The 20,885-nt window shown below is 42.1% G+C and overlaps 1 protein-coding gene across 2 annotated transcripts in view; it reads right to left on the bottom strand.

Moving 5' to 3' along the window:
* LOC149455743 (adhesion G protein-coupled receptor F5-like) overlaps nt 1-20,885 on the bottom strand; it is a 268,072-nt gene that overhangs the window by 23,321 nt on the left and 223,866 nt on the right. For both annotated transcript variants that reach the window (XM_089685891.1, XM_089685890.1), the window contains exons 9-15: nt 20,504-20,722; nt 17,446-17,646; nt 15,317-15,472; nt 13,856-14,080; nt 11,731-11,943; nt 7,711-7,854; nt 3,071-3,273 (exon numbers count right to left, since the gene is read on the bottom strand). In XM_089685891.1, coding sequence (XP_089542017.1) covers nt 3,071-3,273; nt 7,711-7,854; nt 11,731-11,943; nt 13,856-14,080; nt 15,317-15,472; nt 17,446-17,646; nt 20,504-20,722 — 1,361 coding nt within the window. The remainder of the gene's footprint in view (nt 1-3,070; nt 3,274-7,710; nt 7,855-11,730; nt 11,944-13,855; nt 14,081-15,316; nt 15,473-17,445; nt 17,647-20,503; nt 20,723-20,885) is intronic.

Genomic DNA, 20,885 nt, shown 5'->3' with positions numbered 1-20,885 from the left:
TTGCCTTGGCGGTATATTTTGGGTCATTCTCATGCTGGAAGACTCATCCATGACCCATCTTCAGTGTTCTGGCTGAGGGAAGAAGGTTTTATTAAGATTTTAAAATACATGGACCTGTCCGTTGGCCCCTCAATGCGGCAAAGTCGGCCTGTACCTTTAGCAGAGAAACAGCCCCAAAGCATAATGTGTCCACCTCCGTGCTTGACTGCAGGGATGGTGTTCTTAGGATCATAGTCAGCATTTTTCTTCCTTCAAACAAGGAGAGTTGAGTTAATGCCAAATAACTCAATTTTAGTCTCATCTGACCACAACACTTTCTCCCAATCCTTCTCTGAATTATTTAGATGTTCATTGGCAAACTTCAGACAGGCCTGTACATGTGCCTTCTTGAGGAGGGGGACCTTGCAGGCGCTGCAGGATTTCAATCCATGGTGGCGTATTATGTTACCAATGGTTTGTTTGGTGACTGTGGTCCCAACTGCCTTGAGATCATTCACAAGCTCCTCCTGTGTAGTTCTGGGGTGATCCTTCACTTTTCTCATGATTATCCCTACCCCATGGAGGAAAAATCTTGCATGGAGGTCCAGACCGAGGGCGATTGATGGTTATTTTGTATTTCTTTCACTCCAACAGTTGTCTCCTTCTTACAAAGCTTCTTGCTGATTGTCTTGTAGCCCATTCAAGCCTTGTGCAGGTCTGCAATCTTGTCCCTGATGTCCTTTGGCAGCTCGTTGATCTTGCCCATGGTGGTGCCCAAGAAAGTGATTCTGTGAACAGGTGTCTTTTATACACATAACGAGTTGTCATTAGGAACACCTTCTTAAAGTGACAGGACTAATCTGTGTACAACATGAGCACATAGCCAGTCTGTGGGAGCCAGAATTGTTGGTTGGTAGGGGATCAAATACTTATTTTACTCACTGAACTGCAATTCAATTTATAACATTTGTATCGTGTTTTTTCTGGATTTTTGGTTGTAATTCTGTCTCTATTATTTAAAATACACCTATGATAAAAATTATAGACCCTTCATTTCTTTGTAAGTGGGCAAACTTACAAAATCTGTAGGGGATCAAATAATTATTTCCCCCACTGTATATGTTTGAAAAATTGGATCTACTACTATATCCAGATGTACTTTAAACACAAGGTAAGTATTTTTGTTAATGTTTTTGACTATTTTGTAATTTGAAACAGTTTATGCATGTTCTTATGAATAAGTGTAATATTGAGTGCTAATATATTATAGAACCTATTTGAATCTGGCATTGTGAAAAGCTCTGATAGGGCTAAAGCTGGCCATATACTATACTAGCATATTTTTAAACAAATATTCTTTGAAAACGCTCAGAATCGACTTGCCAAATGTCTCTGGAAGTATGTCAAAATTAAATTTGCTTTTAACATTTGATTAATAATAATGGCTTTTCCAAGCAAAAACCTGGCCTGAGGAAGGAGTATGCATGCTCCAAGCGCATGCCAGTCAGCCAACCCGCCCTCTGACATCTGCTTCCAATGACATGACAGTTGGCAGCTTCAGATTCCTCAGCATCTTGGAGATCTGGAAACCATCAGTGCAGCCAAGCAATTCACAGATCACGCCCCAGCGGCCTGGAGAAGATTATCTACAGGGGAGGCCATCTTATGTGATATGCGATCCTTTATGCTAATTTTGTGAGTTGCTCTTCATATATTCATTAAATGGTTTTATGATTCATATTGCACTCAGAAAAGCGCTGCTGTGTTCCCTTCCTTTTATCCTTACTAAAGAGGAGCTTCTACTTTGACAGCTGGCAGCTTTTTGGACACGTTTTCTGGAATTTAGATTATGGACGTTTTATTGACGTTATAAAGACTATTGATAATCATATCATTCATCTTTTATGATACTAATCCGGTGATCCCCTTAACAGGGGCGGACTGACCAGTCAGGCATTGGCGCGGTGCCCGATGGCCTGGAATCAGTAAAGGGCCCCACGAGAGGGTTAACCTGCCCCCTGGATATGCCCACAGCTTCTATGCAGAAAGGAGGTTTAAGCAAGCCCCGAGGGGTCAATACGCACTGGGAATCACAGCCGGTGGTTCATGCAGCTATAGGAGAGGGCTCATGCTAGCTGGGATCAGAAAGTGATGGTGCATGGGGCAGCGGCAGACTCTCCGGCTACCTCTCCTCCTGGGGGATTCAGCGGTGGGGCGGATCCACATCACAGCTGTGGGTGCTAACTTGGAGATCTGGAGGACGGTACAGTGCAGAGTGGAGTCGTCGCTGAGCTGCTGGCAGCCTACCTTGTGTGCAGCAGGTCAGTGTGTAACCCCCAGGTACAGCTATTCCCTATATATAACACTGATATTTGTACATTGATATCTGTACACTGACTGCTATTCCCTATATATAACACTGACATCTGTACACTGAGTAAAGCAGTCAGTGTACAGACATCAGTGTTCTATATATAAGGAATAGCAGTCAGTGTACAGATATCAATGTACACATATCAGTGTTATATATAGGGAATAGCACTTAGTGAGAGACATTAGAGGTGTAATAGTACCTGTCACATGCCCATAATATCTTGATGAGGCTTGAGTGTAGGCAGGACACAGGGGGCCCCATGATCTCCTATTGCTCTGGGGTCCTATGAGTTGTCAGTCCGCCCCTGCCCCTTACTGATTACCTGAACACCACTGATCTCCCCCTTTTGTTCTCCCTGTGCCTGTGTGGGTTTCCTCCCAGACTCCAAAGACATGCTGGTAGGTTAATTGGCTCCTGTCTAAATTGGCCTTAGGATGTGGGTTAGGGACCTTAGATTGTAAGCTTCTTGAGGGCAGGGACTGATGTGAATGTACAACATACTGTATGTGTAAATGGTTATGATGTTATATGTACTGGTAATATAAAAAAAAATTATGTCCCTTTTCATGGTGCCTTACAAGTGGGCAGATTGTATTCTGGTGCGCAGTTGTATCGCTTAACTTCTCTATGGCCTAGGCAGGTGTCCTAGTTGTGTCTTTGGATGTTATGTTGTCATGTTGTGGCATATGGCTGAAAAAGCACTGTAAATAAACATACCGCAGCTTGGTTGCTCAGGCTGTTGAGAACTTTATTAACACACTTATCGCTGGTCTTTATCCACGTGGTTCCATTGCAAGTGAAAGTACAAGTTCCTTCCAGATTGGAATTAATCTGCTGACAGGAAACCATGTAGTTTTGGTTTGCTTCTCCAGCACCAATGACAACTGATAAACCAGGGGGCGAACCTTCGCATTTTGGATCTGCAGAGAAAATGAATTTAAAACAAGGGTTCATTACCATGTTACACATTTTATTTATTAAATTACAGTTACCTAAAATAATTATTTTACATTGCCATAAAATCACTAAATGTGAAGCCCAGTACATCCATCTTCCTTTGACAGCACCTGTGTTGTAGTAAAATTTCTATTTCAGGTTCGTGCACTGTATGAACACATGACTGTTGGACTTGCAGAATCCCCGAGGCTAATATTTACCTACCCCCCCTTAAAAACACCACCACCCCTTCAAAACCTTTCCACCCAGATAAACACGCAACTCTCTTTTTGGTGTAAAACCGGTCATAGCAGCCATTTATTTAACATAACTCAAACATAAATTTCTTACAGTAACTCAATTGATACCTGACAGTAAAATACCACCCGGGTCCAAGGTCTCTGAAGGCACCATTACTCCCATCACCAACTCGGCTGTATCTGATACCCAATGAAAGGCCCCCAGCCGCTACTACACCGCCTCGGGGACAATACTACTGTTACTTAACCCAGATACAGCCAAATGAACTCCCACATTACCAACATGACCTTTTATTGGGAAGGGACACCCATACCTACGATGGGCCCAACCCATAATTCCTCAACTTGTCACTCCACCACCGCCTTCAAAGAGCCATCGACCCCTGCCGGCTGCCATGACAAACGAACAAACACTTCGGGACACAACAGCTGTCCTGAACCCTGAACAAACGCCATGAACCCACATAAAGCAAACACCACGAACAACCCATCAAACAGCAAAACAACACCGGAACAAACACAACGACAAAACTATAACCAACACAACAAACAGAATACAAACCAACTTCAGGGCGGGAGGGCGGCAGAAACCACCTCCGTGATGGCACAAGCTCCGACTGACTCCGACAAGACCCAACCCCCCATTTCAAATCCTGCAAGACCACCCACAATGCTGCGTACACCAATCAAGTAAGTAACCACCCCCCATCCCCTTTTTCCTTGCCTATACTCTACCCAAATTACACTCTCCGCCTCGTCTGCACGCCCCAGTCATGCTGGCCCTCCCTTATACTTCGCTCAGTCCAGGCCTTGACTGATCATGCTTGCCCATGACTAAATTACTGGGCATACTTTCATCCCTGCACCCTTCATTTTTTTTGTCCTTGACAAACGTGCGCTGTGTGCATAGAACAACACTCTTGCTGATACAAGACAATGAGGGTTTTTATGTGGTAGACTTTCAGCATCTCAAGTGCATGTACATGGAATTATAATGACCATAAATGTAGCAATCATATGATAATATTTAGAATCTCCCCATCAGCTTTTTATTTAAATAACTTTGACTTTATGTTTGTATAAAGGACTGCTGGGGATTATAATAATTTTATAAATATTCAATAAATTCCTGGATTTCCATGGACTTCCTAATTGTTCTTGTCATACTTTCTAAAATTTGTGAGATGGCTAAAACATCAGACAATATATAATTTGAACTTGATCTATTTTACCTATTCACAGGGGGTGCATTCGTATGAAATTTAAGATCCCCAGGTTTCCCAGGAGGCTGTGGGAAGGTTGTGTCATGTCACCGCTGCCTAGGTTAGTGATGGTCAATTTACTGGAAAAAAGGTGGGGGGGGGATGAGGCCTCTGACATCCCCAGGCGACTAAAGAGTACTGTCAGAGATTTCTACCATACTGTTAGAGATGTGGGTATGGTCAGAGACTGGACCATACTACCAGCATGTTTGAAAACGGGAGATATGCTTCAGAGGACCATTAGGGACTAGGGAAATATTACATGAGACACTGGCTCAGTGCTCCCACTACTGGGTGTTGGGGCCTAAAGACTGAGCAGTAAGTACCATGAATGCTCAAATTGGGCATCATATGCCTAAGTGAACAGACCCAAAGATGAAGTCTAAGAACATTTCACTGTTTTTGGAGTTTTTATATTCTTTTACAGTTAGCAAAAATTAGGTTATCTTTACTTAATGGTCTGCTTTATTGTTGTTGTAAGTGTTGTTAAAAGAACGTTGTGGTCACATGATGGAATTTCTATTTTTGCACTTAACATAGCTTTGATTTTTATCTCACATGTAATGTAATGCGATTGATGTGTACATGTGGAAGATCACTCTGTTTGTCAGCAAGGTGGCAACAGGTATCTAGCAAGTCATGAAGGATTGATCCACAAGGATAGAGTGCTCAGCAACTAGAAACCAGCACAACCTGCTGACAAACCTGCTGCATTAATCTTTCACATACCTGCGCCACAATAAAAGTCTTTAAAATGATGGTGACATTTAATCCTTGCAAAAATAAAGGCTATTAACACATCTCAAAACACCTTAACAACATGCAGAGGGTTAAAACAAGATGACACTGCCCTTTCATGGTACACACAAGTTTTTGTGGGCTTATGGAACTGCAACAGATAAAGAATGTCATGGTGCTGTAGTTCTTGGTGGGCACAATGAACAGTGATGAGCTAAGGTTCAACCCAAGCATGCGGGAAGCTGTCACATGCTAGCGGGCCACTGGCCCAAACAGCTACAGCTGGGGAATACCTAGCCCTGAGGCTGCACTTAACAAATGGGCTGGGATGCTAAAGACATCATTGACCCCATAGGGTCACATGGCCATATTTGGTCAACGACCTGTCCTAATGTGACCATATTAGGTAAGTGATGAAACCAACATCCCCACCGCTATCGTGTGACCGCTTCCTGCACGTTTCGACCAAACTGGGTTCAGTCCAAACCTTTGTTCATCACTAGTGGTGAAACTAATCTTCCAGCAAAAGCAATCTTTGCACCTCTCATCAGTTGGTCAAAAGAAAAAAGGAAGTTGGTGCTGGAAGACGTCCCTTAGACGTCCCTCAGATCTGAACAGGGAGCAGGTAGCTTAAAGGCCTGGTTCACACCATGGCGCAGATATGCGAGTATTTCTGCACCCATTCTGCAAGGGCACAACAAAATCAATTGTTCTCTATGTGCCATGTTCACAACACAACACTAGTATCAGGTGAGGATTTTTCTCTGCTCAGGAATCTGCAACATGTATAAAACTCACTGAAACGCACATGAACTTGTGTCTCTGCAAGGGAAATCTGCATTTTTTCCCATCGGTTTTTCTGCATGTAATGATGTGAATGAGGCCTAAGATTTTTTCACATGGGCTTTTCACATGGGTCTGCCTGTCAGTTTTTTTTTCATGTAGACCTGATTGTAAGCTCAATGTAATTCTGTGGACAGGTGGATGTAAACAGACGTGCATCCGTTTTAATCAGAAAAATAAACAAAAAAAGACTGCCTTCTTTTCTGTTTTTCCAGACCTAAATGTGAGGGATCAGAGGTAACCTTATATAAATGGATGCAAGTCCATTTTTGTCAGGATACCCATATCTCAAAACTTAGTTCAGAGAGGTCTGCTGTCAAAATGGGGGAAAAAAAATTCAATGGGCACAGATGTCACATTTGTGCCATCCCATTATGCTCCAAGTCAGCAGGAAATCCCTGTCAAAGGACAATTATAATGCCCAATATATGTCACTAACCACTTGTTCTGCTCAGAGCCACAGCCTAGAACATTGCATTAGTACTGCTCTGGGAGTTAAAGCTGCCCTGTCCCAGCCTAATACTTTCCTGGGCTTCAGCAGTATGGAGAAAGTTACTATAACACCACGCACCGTGGCTTCTTTGGTGAAATGTGCTAACATGGTCACTGGAGCTAATATGTTACAGTCAGATGACCATTGTAACTTATTATGTGTGAGGACATCAGATATGCTTGTGACATCCATTTAGCACCATGACACCTAGTAATGTGAATTCGGCATGTGAAGACACTCACCTTCACAGCTCCAAACATCCCCTGGAACAAGAGTCAGGCTTTGCATACACCATTAACAGCCATCAGCCTCTCTCAGGATCCCCGTGATGCGTGTGTCCCTTCTTCCTTTCCTTCTTTCAGGGGACAACACTGCCCCCCTGAAAAAAGCTGCTGCCCCCCTGAAAAATGCCGCCCTAGGCAAATGCCTTGTTTGCCTTGTGGTAAATACACCCCTGCTTAGAAGACTGTCCTGCACATTCATGCATGCTCAACCTATTTTGGCTGTAATTTTTCTAGTAGATTAATTCCTATATTATCAGCAGCATCTAATGACCACAACATGGTATAGTTTTATGAAATACCTCAATGAAAAAATATACTGCATTTTGGCCACTAGAGAGAGCTAATGATCAAAGGAATTAATCTATTAGAGAAATTATGCCCGATATTCATTGAACATGCCAGGAATGTGTGTGGCGTTCATCCAATGATTGTTTTTAGAATAGAACCATTAACTAAAACACAGCATTCCAAATGAACCAATCAAAGAACATGCACAATTTGCTAAGTTCAAAATTGAAAATAAAGAGATAAGAAAACTTACTTGCTATGTAATTAAGTACCATGTCATCACTCCTCACAGTATCATTTAATAAATTGGTAATGGTGCAGTAAGCTGTCAAATATCCACAGTTGGGCTGAGAAAGAGTATATTTAGCTGTAAAACAGCTTCCAGAAAGAGTCATAGCTGTGAAGGAAGAGTTACAACATATATGTTATTATGGCAATGGCAACAACCTTAATACCTGTTTACCTCTCAGACAATGTACATTCATTATTAAGAAGGATCCAACAACTGCAAGTAGATGATACCAAGTCAAATTCAGGTCTTTAAACGGTTTGCATTTAAAAATATGCATTCAATGATTTAGTAAAGGACATATTTAATGTTTAGCTTTCCAGCTGCCCAATCTTTGCATCCCATCACTGCCGAAGATTCTTCAGCATCTAACATACTTCTGGGTTTATCAGATGCCCGATCCCCCTGCTGAGTGCTGTGGTTCTATCCACCACCCCTATGTCACTATTGTTTCTTTAATGACATAGGCTCAAGCAGAAGGAACTACAGCACATGGTTATGGGGACGGGAACAGTTTCAGCTTTTTAAGAAATCAGCAGTATAGGCAATGGGAGAGAAAAGTACTAACTGCATTCTTCTGTGAACATCTCTTTGTTTAATTGTTTTTTTTTTAGAAATGAGTCCCTTTTATGACTACAGGGCTGCATTAAGGCTGGACTCCAGGCAAAAAACTAAATACACAAAATATATAAATATAAAACATTTAAGAGAGCTGATTTACTATCCAAAAGCACAGTCCTGCCTGGCAGGGGAGAGGTTGTGATCTTTCTCTGCTGCTGTTTCACTGTCACTAACAGGTCTTCTACCAGATCCTGTGACTAGACAGTGAAAAGAGAAGCAGCTCATCTCTCTGTCACTTTGATTTCTCCTTCTATCAGCATGCTTCTTGCACAACTGATAGGCTCCCTGTGCTGCTTCCTCCTCTCCTTTCCTGAGCTCTGCTGTACAGGGACCAGGGGTGGACTGACAATTCATGGGGTCCCCGGGCAATAGGGGATCATGGGGCCCCTGTGTCCTTGCCCAAACTTAAAAAATCCTTTGAAAAAGGTACCAGGGGCATCTCATGGGGCCCCCTACTGACCCCGGGCCCTCGGGGAATGCCCGAGTTTCCAAATGGTCAGTCCGTCCCTGACAGGGACTGATGCCAAGTCAAATTCAGGCACTTACACTGCGGGCATTCATAAGAACAAAACACATTTCAGAATGTACCAGGACCCATTCACACCAGAAGCCGTTGGATGCAGTTAGATGCATTTGTGACTGCATTCTAAAAGCATAGACAGTCCAAAACCCAGGTTATCCTATAGGCATAGTTCACACCACTACAGTGCAGTGAAAAAAGTACAGCATGCTGCATTTTTCTTGCACCACAAATGCACAAAAACACTTACAAACGCATATAAATGTGCTTGAACACAGTGCAACGCATCACAGTGCACATAAAAGCTCAATGAAAAAAAGAAGAAGGAAGTGACCTCACAGAACAAATGTGGGTAGAAAAATCAGCTACATGTAGATGTGCATAAAAAGGCACATCAATTGCATGCAAATGTGCAATAATAAAACACACAGTAGACATGCAGTTTCTGGTGTGAATGGACCTTTAATGAATATAGAGCTTCATTATTGTGTATTGTTTATATTTACTGGGAGTTCAGCTTTAAATATAGGGGAGATCAATTTAAAGATCTGTATAATAAGCTTTTCTCAGCTGGGACTGACACAATAGTCACTGGGCAAAAAATATTTTTTTTGAGGATAAAAAAATTGTTCTCAAGCAGTTCTGCCTACTTTTTTTTAACATATATTTTAATAAGGCTCATCGCCTGGTAATCCTATGAATAACACACTCCCTGTCCCTGGGTGACTATGTATCTGTGATCTATGGAGGAAGCTGTGGTTGTCACCAGACTGGACTTCAAGTATGTCTGCTTTTGTTCATCTTGATTGTATGTGGGCTAATGTTGTTAACTTAAAATATATATAGGGAAATCAGGACCTCCTTCCTAATGCTGGTCATTCCTCTTGTGACAACTAAAGATCTATATAGGGCAATCAGGAACTCCTTCCTCCTGTCAGGGATCCCCCTAATGATTACTAAAGATCTACACACACTGGCCACTTTTACACCTGTTCAGTTGGTTGGTAACAGAAATTGCTAATCAGCCAATCACATGGCAGCAACTCAATGCATTTAGGCATCTAGACATGGTGAAGACAACTTGCTGAAGTTCAAATCGAGCATCAGAATGGGGAAGAAAGGGGATTTAAGTGACTTTGAACGTGGCATGGTTGTGGGTGCCAGATGGGCTGGTTTGAGTATTTCAAAAACTGGGATTTGTATCACACAACTATCTCTAGGGTTTATAAAGAATGGTCCGAAAAAGGGAAAATATCCAGTGAGTGACAGTTGTGTGGAATAAAATTCATTGTTGATGTCAGAGGAGAATGGGCAGACTGGTTTGAGACAATAGAAAGGCAACAGTAACTCAAATAACCACTCGTTATAACCAAGGTATACAGAATACCATCTCTGAATGCAGATGGGCTACAGCAGCAGAAAACCACACTGGGAGCCACTTCTGTCAGTTAAAAACAGGAAACGGAGCCTACAGTTCACACAAGCTCACCAAAATTGAACAATAGAAGATTGGAAAAACTTTGCCTGGTCTGATGAGTCTCGATTTCAGCTGAAACATTCCGATGGTAGGGTCAGAATATGGAGTAAACAAGAAAGCATGAATCCTTTCTGCCTGTATCAACGGTTTAAACTCATGGTGGTGGTGCAATGGTAAGGAGGATATTTTCTTGGCACACTTTGGGCCCCTTAGTACCAAATGAGCATCGTTTAAACACAACAGCCTACCTGAGTATTGTTGCTGATCATGTCCATCCCTCTATGACTACAGTGTACCCATCTTCTGATGGCTACTTCCAGCAGGATAATGCACCATGCCACAAAGCTCAAATCATCTCAAACTGGTTTCTTGAACATGACAATGGGTTCAATGTACTCCAATGACCTCCACAGTCACCAGATCTCAATCCAATAGAGCACCTTTAGAATGTGGTGGGACAGGAGATTCGCATCATGGACGTGCTGCCGACAAATCTGCAGCAACTGTGAGATTCTATCATATCAATAAGGACCAAAATCTCTGAGGAATGTTTCCAAGACCTTGTTGAATCTATGCCATGGAGAATTAAGGTAGTTCTGAAGGCAAAAAGGGGTCCAACTCAGTACTTGTAAGGTGTACCTAATAAAGTGGCCGGTGAATGTATGTACTGCATAGAGGAAGCAGAACCTCCTTCCTAATGCTGGTGATCCTCCTAGTGATATATAAAAATCTAGGAGGATCAGAACCTCCTTCCTCCTGCCGGGGATGCCTCAAGTAAAAGCTAATGACCTATAGAGAGGAATCAGGACCTCCTTCCTCCTACCAGGGATCCCTCTAGTGATAACTAAAGATATTTATAGGCGAATCAGGACCTCCTTGTTTCCGCTCTGATCCCTCCAGTGAAACACCTCAGAATTCCTATCACATCTAAATTCAAGCCAATATTTTTTTTGTTTGTCTTATCTTTAGATAATAGTGGGAAATGATTAGGACCCCTGTTGGTTTTCATTGATCTCTGGGGCTCCATTGGAAAGACTTTCTACATTTACTGTCCGGTGACAACAGTTTTGCCTAAGAGGTGAAAATTATAATGGAGTCCCATATAGAATTAAAAACCAGACAGCAGAGCTTCCACACTGTCCAAAACTAACAGAAAATGTTTTGGCTGAACATGCAAGCACTTTCCCTCCCTAGGTCAGCAAATTTAAACAGGGTATTTTGGAACTGCTTTTTACGCATAAACCGAATATGCATGTAGCCCTCATTCCTACAGTACTTTCTTTGTGATTTATTTTTCATATAAATTACTTTAATGTTTATGATGAATGTCAAAATGCATTATATGTTAATTAAAAATTTCTATTACGGATGGTAGAGCTGCTTCCTGAACTGTCGATTTGTAAGGTGGATGATAGATAGGCTTTAATGTTGTCCACACAGCATGAAAAGTTGACAAAAGAGTTGCATGTGAATCCTGTATTAATCGGGGATCTGGTAATCTGTGAACTTTTGGCCCTTCTGTACACATTAATTGTCCGGTTTCCTGAATAGGCGTCATTAACCACACAAATGAAAGTTCCTGCAAGACAGAAAACATATCAAAAGCTGTAAGGTAAATAGAGATATAAAATGCAGGTATTTTGTTTGTGCTTGCTAAATATGCCACGCAGGTATCTTCATAGTACACAGGGTATATATGGCACGTCCTGTCCCTCTCCCTCTGTTACCATTCTTTTGCCACTATTATTGGCAATTTCAGGCTGTCAAAATGTCTGTTCCAGTCTGCCTTTATCTGTGCTTATAATCCTTAATGGTCCCCAGCAGTGAACCATGGATTGTTCCAGTCTGCCTTTATCTGTGCTCATCCTACTTCATGGTCCCTAGCCGTGAACCAAGGGCTGTTCCAGTCTGCTTTTATCTGTGCTCATCTTACTTTATGGTCCCCAGCAGTGAACCATGGGCTGTTCCAGTCTGCCTTTATCTGTGCTCATCTTACTTCATGGTCCCCAGCAGTGAACCATGGGCTGTTCCAGTCTGCCTTTATCTGTGCTCATCCTACTTCAGGGTCCCTAGCCGTGAACCATGGGCTGTTCCAGTCTGCCTTTATCTGTGCTCATCTTACTTCAGGGTCCCCAGCAGTGAACCATGGGCTGTTCCAGTCTGCCTTTATCTGTGCTCATCCTACTTCAGGGTCCCCAGCAGTGAACCATGGGCTGTTCCAGTCTGCCTTTATCTGTGCTCATCCTACTTCAGGCTCCCTAGCCGTGAACCATGGGCTGTTCCAGTCTGCCTTTATCTGTGCTCATCTTACTTCAGGGTCCCTAGCCATGAACCATGGGCTGTTCCAGTCTGCCTTTATCTGTGCTCATCTTACTTCATGGTCCCTAGCCATGAACCATGATAATATTATATTGTGGTGCTAATGCAGAAAATTCACAATAAATCATACAGCATCACTGAAAAGAAAGATGCATAAAACCAAATTGTTAAACTGTGTCAAAAGCCAAAACCAAAATGTAATATATTACTGCTTACTCGTAATTAGTGCTGTGGCTGCATTTGTCTTCTTTTTTCAAGTTTATTTTGCTTTCTTAACACCTGGTAATCCTGCAAATACCATACTTCCCATCCCTGGGTAGTTACATCACTCCTCCACTGATCTATGGAGGGAACTATGGTTGTCACCCTTGGCTGCACTCCTGGTATGGAGTACTAACATATCAGTATCTCTTCATCTCCATTACTTGGGAGGCAGGGCAATTGGTAGTTTACAGAAGGTAGCAGAAAGGAAGATATAGGAACCTGTGCTGGGCACTGCCCTTCCTCAACAGTTTCCAATAGCCTTAGTTTTGGTACCATAGTTCAGAGTGGGAACCACATTGCCACTATTAAGGGATGTATAAAGCCTGACTGAAGACTGTCATTCCTTCCTATGAACCAATCAATGTCTCCCTTATATGTTCTAATATCCCCTAGTAACAGGATTCAGAAGAGCAAGTTGATTGCTAGGAAGGAATTGGAAACTATCAGACACATAATACATAAAGCCTGTTGATACCGATATGTGGCTGTCATAGACATTTAAGACCTCTGCTTTTTGTTATGATTTTAGATGCAGAATGTAAATGTTAGCTGGCCACCAGCAATGTACCCCAGTATATCCGGTCACCCCCACCCTGTCTGCCTGTAGGCGATCTTTGAAAACTCACTTATTCAAGGAAGCTTACCCCACCTCCACCTAAGAACTGTACTTGAGCCACCTCCATCAGAACATCCCCTGCAGCTATCACCTTTTGTACCACCTCCCCCTTCCTTTAGATTGTAAGCTCCACAAGCAGGGCCCCCCTAGTTCTTCTGCATTCAACTGCATTGCAATTGTACTGTCTCCCTTTTTATTGTAAAGCACTGCACAAACTGTTGGCGCTATATAAATCATGTATAATAATAATAATCTAATAATATTTCTGGTGTTTCCAGATCAGTCTACTTACCATTCCAGTTCACTGACGTGCTAGTGGATGGGATTGTCAGAACAGAATTACATGTAGACAGAGTAGTATCAATGCGCACGTTAGTATTAATGTTGCTGCGCACGTTGTCATTACCCATAAAATACCAGGTCATGTTCTTTGCATTTGTGATGCTACATTTACACGTTAAAGTGAGGTCAGTCCATTCCGAAATATCATATGTGCTTCCAGTGACGTTAACTTGATCTAAGCAGACAGTAAAAGAGAACAGAGTTTTAACAGTCATATATGCAGCATACTCACTATGCTAGTCCTTGCATTTCAAGTAATGGAACCTGTAAGTATGAAGCCTTTGCTCCCCTAGGCTATGCTCAATTATTTTAGGGCCTGTGTCATAGGGCTTTAGGCTTCTGCTGGCGGCACCTGTTTGACATCAGTTTGAGACACTCCTGAGATCATTCAGAATTCTTTGACAGGTGCATGTGACCTGCAGTTTACCTCCTTTTGACTTGCTTAACACTATCACATCCCTCAGCCCTGACTGGAGCAACTCAGAGCTTACACAGAGCTCTCTTTCATAGCTCCAGGCAGCTGAACATAGCAGTAGGAGATTGAAGGAAAGGTCAGTATGTGCTTCATTGGAGGAAAAAATTTAAATCCTTCACACTGACAGTACACATATATGCAACTGCTAGGCGAGTGGGCCTTGAGGCTGCATATATGCGTACCAAAATGTAATCAAACCAGTGTCGAGAGAGCCTACCCTGTATTCTCCCATCACAGCGCCTAGTGGAAAGTAGCAATCGGGAGATTTTCGATCATGTGCCCGCTAAGACGGCCAATCACAGCAGTCACATGATCATAAACCCCGCCCTGCCTCCCGCATCAGAAACTCCTTACACGGCTGGGAGGCGCTGGAGTTAAGGGGTTAAAGTGATACTAAAGGCTTAATTTTTTTAACAAACATGTCATATTTACCTGCTCTGTGCAATGTTTTTGCACAGAGCAGTCCCAGTCCTCTTCTCAGGGCCCCTGCCAATACTCTGGGCTCCTTTCATGCTTGCTCGCCCGCAAGCCCATAAGTGCCCATAAGACACTCAGAACGGGACTTGGCCTTGTCGCCACTGCCTCCTCACTGGTTGTGATTTACCTTGGCTCCTGCATGAAAGTAAAAACCCTCAGCCTTTACAACTACTTTAAATCAAACCTGCAGTCTTGCCCTGAACCTGAAAGGTTTGCTTTACATGCTTCAAGAACCACATTCACCACAGTCCACAGAAAGCAGTATTGTTCTCTTGTGTCTCTTCTAATAGTTCAACATAAACGTATAGTATGTAGTTATCAAATCCCTCCCGTATCATCCATCTGTGCATTCAGCACCAAACATCAGTCAAATATGTGAACAGTCTAAACAGCAGGGCCGACCCAAGCCAAGATGACTGTGTATGGCCAAATGTATTGGTCTTTTCCCATAATACGTACATGAGGCTATATAGTTTACTGTAATGTCCTGGGTTAGAATAGCTCCTTTATTTGTTGTACAGGTACAGCTGAAGCCAGAGGTCTGTGTTGAGGCACACGACTGAGGATCTGCCGTAATGGTGTAAGATTGGCACGTTGAGGAGGATTCTGAGATTCCTATGGATATAAAACAAAGAAGCAGAGATACTGAAACTCATGTAATATTAGAAAAAAATGCAAAAAAGAAAAATAAAAAGTAATAAAGAAATAGCATAATGTAATGCTTGGCAAAACTGTTTGTCCTAATTCTTGCATTAGGACAAAGGAAACAGATTCAATAGAATATGAATACTAATAATTAATGGTACTTGTTTAGACTGTCACACAGGAGCCTTTAGATGGACTTTGAGAAGATAGCACAGTACATGGAAAATGTTGTATCCCTTTACTGCAGCATATGTGATAATAGGTGATAGAGACCAAAATGTAAAATAGAAAATTAGACCGTGCAATAGATATAAATTAGAAAGCTGGTGATTACTTGAATCACAATTTACAGCTTTTCCAACAAGATTATACATATAACACACGTACATCCATCCATGGATACGCTTCGGCTGTTATTAGATCAGAAGACACCTTAAAAGGTAAACAATAATAATTGGGATCTTTTTTTTTAGGTTTTTACTCTTCTAAAGCCCATCCCTTTACTTACTAGCTCTCATCCCTCCCAGTTTACCCCCCACCCGTCATTAGTGTAGCCCTAAACGTTTTTTCTGTGTATTTTTTGGTCCTGTGACATCACTGACTATTTGGAAACTTGGGCACTGCCCGAGGGCCCGGGGTCAGTAAGAGGCCCCTTGAGATGCCCCTGGCACCTTTTTCATAGGCTTTTTTGAGTTTGGGCAAGGACACAGGGCCCCATGATCCCCCATTGCCCAGGGGCCTCATGAGTTGTCAGTCCGCCCCTGGTGGTGTCCTAAATGTTGCAGAAAATGGTGCAGCATTCTACTGTGATCTGGATTTGGGGGGGTGCACATGCCATGATGCCCTCGACAAGAGGTGTTTGAATGGTGAATGATGATGAGCACCATATAATCTTGAAGCACAGGACTGGATCAGTGAGATGAGGCTGCAGTGAACAATGCTGGTGAGAAGGTGAACACAGCAGCTGAAGCTGCTTATTTTCTTTTAAACAGCTGCTGGGAGATCCTCATCTTGTATTTTATTCTATCTGCGTTTCTGTGTTCAAAATGCACCGCTCTTGCGATCTGTTGCAGGTTTCAATGTAATCCTAATGACACCCCAGATGCAGTTAGAAAACAAAGTGTGTTTGCCTGCACTAGATTGAATGGTACAGAAGTACCATGGGATCCGATTGCACTGCGTTTGTTAAAGAAGTGCATGCACTACTTTTGGTGCGATCCAGTGCAATTTCATCCCACTCAAATGAATAGGCTGAAAATCACATCGCACTGAGTCGCACAGTAAAGTGCTTCAGTGTGAACCAGCCATTAAAGTGGTAGTAAAGTCCACAGTATTTTTTCTTTTTAGGGGGTCCCTGCAGGTAAATGCTATCTAGTATGCACAGAATGTAAGCACATTATAGCAGACTTACCTGCCAAAGAAGCCATCCAGCGCTGCGGTGTGATTGGGTCCCAAGCATTTTCATCTTCGCCGGGTCTTCCTTCCAGGTTCTGTGTATTCAGCCGCTTCAATGGCCACAATGACGTTACTCATTGGACAGAGGGCCCCTAAATGTCTGACCTACTGCACATGATGGCTGACAGGCAGGAGGAAGCTTTTATGACAGAGACTGACAAGATCTCTTCTGTCATAAATATCTTGCCTGTCAGCAATTTTTAAAAATGTGGCTTTACTACCACATTAAGCCATTTTTTTTCCTGTTTTTTTTTTTGCTTATTTGATGTTTATAAATAAACATTTTAGGCAGGGTTCACTCACAACACAGGTTTCACAGAAAACTATGGGTTTTCTAAACAGACAGCATCGCAGAACCTGTTTGCCTTTGGACCACTTCTCCCTCATTGTAACATCAAATGGAACCATCTGAATGCAGGAAAGTGAAGTCATCTTCAAAAAAAAAAAAAACAGCTGTGTTCTTTCTTTTCTTAATTTGGAATAATTACCAACAATGTTTCCACTAGTTTTCTGACAGGTGAGATTAAATGTCACATTTCCTCCTTTTGTGCAGCACTGAATTATTCCAACCTTCGTGTTGTTACAGGTAACAACTGAGTTCATCGGTGTCAGATCCAGAGTATTAACTTGTATAGTCGAGACTGCTGTATAAGTGAAGGTATTCAGAACTATGTTGCACTGGTAGTTGCCTTAAAAACAAAAAAGGTATAAACAAAGGTAAAATAAATTGTGAAATAATATTGGAACATTTTCATTGAATGCATACATTTTATTTATCCTTCTTTGAACTTCTCAGCAGCTAGAGGATAGTGATACATATTCCGCAAGCCTAAATAAATGCTTAGAAAAAAGCACCTGGCTTTGTTTCCTAACAAAGCCATATGATTGCCAGGCTGATTACCATGTCAAAGCAAAGTCATGTCACTGGCAGTTGCCACTGTATTTCTTTCTAGGTGCACCTGATTTGCACAAAGAAAGAAATCATTTTCTTAGGGGCATAGTTCATATAGTTCATAGTTCATAGTTGCTGCCAGACTCATCCACCTCACTAACCATTCTGTATCTGTCACCCCTCTCTGCCAATCCCTCCACTGGCTCCCAGTTGCCCAACGGATAAAATTTAAAACTCTAACAATGACATAAAGCCATCCACAACACTGCCCCAATTTACATAACCAATCTTATCTGTAAATATTACACAAACCGTACGCTCCACTCCTCGCAAGACCTCTTACTCTCTAGCTCCCTTACTTCCTCCTCCCATGCTCATCTCCAAGACTTCTCCAGGGCATCACCCATCCTCTGGAACTCCCTACCCCAATCTATCAGACTATCACCTACTCTACTTGCCTTTCGGCGATCACTGAAAACCTTTCTCTTCAGGGAAGCCTATCCCGCTCTCTGCTAATTCTGGAATCCTCTACTCTTCCAACCACTCCATCCCCCCCAGTGACTACCTACTGTACCATTCACCCCTCCCTCCTAGATTGAAAGCTCCAAGGAGCAGGGCCCTCAAATCCCCCTTGTATAGAACTGTATTGTTACTGTATTGTCTCCCATTATAATGGAAAGCGCTGAGCAAACCATTGGCGCTATATAAATCCTGTATAATAATAATAATATAATGCAAAAACATAACAAATGTGCCCACATTAATAACATTAAAAATTATTTTTTACATTTTTGCATTGAAGAGCATTGAAATAGTGATCAATACATCGCATGTGCAAAGCGCGTCCCAGCCCCAGGTCCATACATTGGTACAGACCTTTCAAAACATAGAAGAGTGATGGCAGGAAGAAAAACAAGTGGTCCATCGAGTCTGCCCCATTTTTATATATACAGTGTATATATACAGTATTTGTGATTTTGTCATTTCTTTTTCTGAGTATAGATCTAGGTTTGTATCAAGCATATTGAATCCACTTACTGTTGACTGACACACTATCTCCACTATCTCTGCTAAGTTTAGTTTTGACCTTTCCTCCTGTTAGTTTAAGGTAATGTCCCCTTGTTCTTTATCTTGGCTTCATAATGAAATTAGTGCCCTCCTGAAACTTATTAACCTCCCTGGCGGTATGATTATTTCAGATTTTTGGTGCTAAAAGCGGTACCATTATTTTGCATGGAAATATGTAGTTTTTTTATTGTAAGCTGTAATATTTAGGAATAACTCACTGAAATCTGTCCAAACAAGAGTCTAGTAAACATTCCGGATATGATAAAATTTGAAACACGAAATCATAAATTAAAATTTAATAAATAATCATAAAAAATAATATAATAATAATAAATTTAATTCAATAATATAATCAAATCTAAAACATTGAAATTTGAAATATAGCGCCAAGTTCGCACATCGCTGAGCAAAGTCGTAAAATTGTTTTCAGTGTCTGATGACAAATTTCCCCACGAATCATTATCACTCAATTCTGCAAGTGGTTCTGATTTACTATCGCTGTTCTCTAGCTGATCTAAACCCGCTTTTGACCTAAAGGGACGCTTTTTGGACGCCATGGACTTTTCTAAGTATCCAGGCAGAAAGAACAGTCAAAATGCAGACAGGGGACAGGACAAAGCACTAGGGACAAAATGTATGTGAAATGGGTTGAAACAGCAATGTTTTACTATGTAAAATCGTTTTGAAAAAAATTAAATTTTTAAAAAATTTTCAAATTTCCCGCTGCCGGCGGCGCCCGTACGTCCCGACGTCACAAAGACCGGAACACAGGAGCCGGATGCCGGCATCGGCCAGAGGAGATGGCCGGGGACGCTGCAGGGGACACATCGCGGGAGCGCAGGACAAGGTAAGCTCTGCAGGGACTCCCTATGCAGCGCCACATGGTAAGCCCGAGTGTAGCTCAGGGTTACCGCTTTTGGTACAGACATTTTACCCCGAGCTACACTCGGGATTACTGCTAGGGAGGCTAACACCCTTCATGTACTGTATTTAAATGTTTCAATTATGTCTCCCCTTTCCTTACTCTCTTTAAAGCGAAGCCCCAGTCTCCTTTAAGAAAAATAAAAGTCAGCAGCTACAAAAAGTGTAGCTGCTGACTTTTAAAAACAGCCACTCACCTGTCCCTCGATGTCCCAGTGGTGTCCTCACCCCTCTCCGGCCCTAGTCTGTCCCTGGCATCAAGTGTGGGTACCCGGCTGTGACAGCTTGGGGCTCCACAGCCGGGTGTCCACTGCGCATGCCCGAGCAACACTGCGTATTGCGAATGTGTCCCAGTAGACTGGGGGGGGGGGGGGTAGGAGAACTTCCGATTCCAATTGCCTGGGCGTTCGAAGTAGAAGGGGGAGCGGGCATCTGTCAAAATTGGGTACCTACTCCCCCCTGCTCCCCAAAGGTGCCAACATTTATAGCAGAACTTCCCCTTTTGGGTAGAGCTTTAAGACTGTACATATTAGGGTACATAAAGAGTGCACAACAGTTTTATAAAAAGTGAACCCTCAATATTAGTATATAGAAAGGTGCACAATATTTCCATTTGTTATATTTAAGCATATCCTCTTTTAAACAACAAAAGAAAAAAATCTTACCAGAATTATTTAATGATGATTTGCTTATAATTAAGGTAGATTGGATGCCACCGGCAGCACTGTTTGTTGTGTATGACCAATTTGAATCGTTTCCTATTTTCTGTGTGCCATTGAAGTACCAGAAAACATCAGAGTAAGTGGTGACATTCACTGTACATATTAGATATACATTGTCATTAATAAAAATGTTGCTTGGGCTCACGCTGATGGTGCTCCAACCTATGAAAATGAAAGAGAATAAATCACTTTCTGATTTTACAATATTGCAAACCTATCTGGCAGACGTTTACCTTCAGCAAACACAAAGAGAAAAGAATCACTTTGTAACATTTTATAGCTTTGTTATCTGTTGATCCTGCCAGTAACTCCCTTAATATTCTAC

This window comes from Staurois parvus, unplaced genomic scaffold (genome assembly GCF_062004578.1).
Source record: "Staurois parvus isolate SC_StPar_1 unplaced genomic scaffold, SC_StPar_1.0 ptg000388l, whole genome shotgun sequence".
Lineage (NCBI taxonomy): Eukaryota > Metazoa > Chordata > Amphibia > Anura > Ranidae > Staurois > Staurois parvus.
The sequence above is the reverse complement of the archived record's forward strand: the minus strand, read 5'-3'. Positions and strand labels throughout refer to the sequence as shown.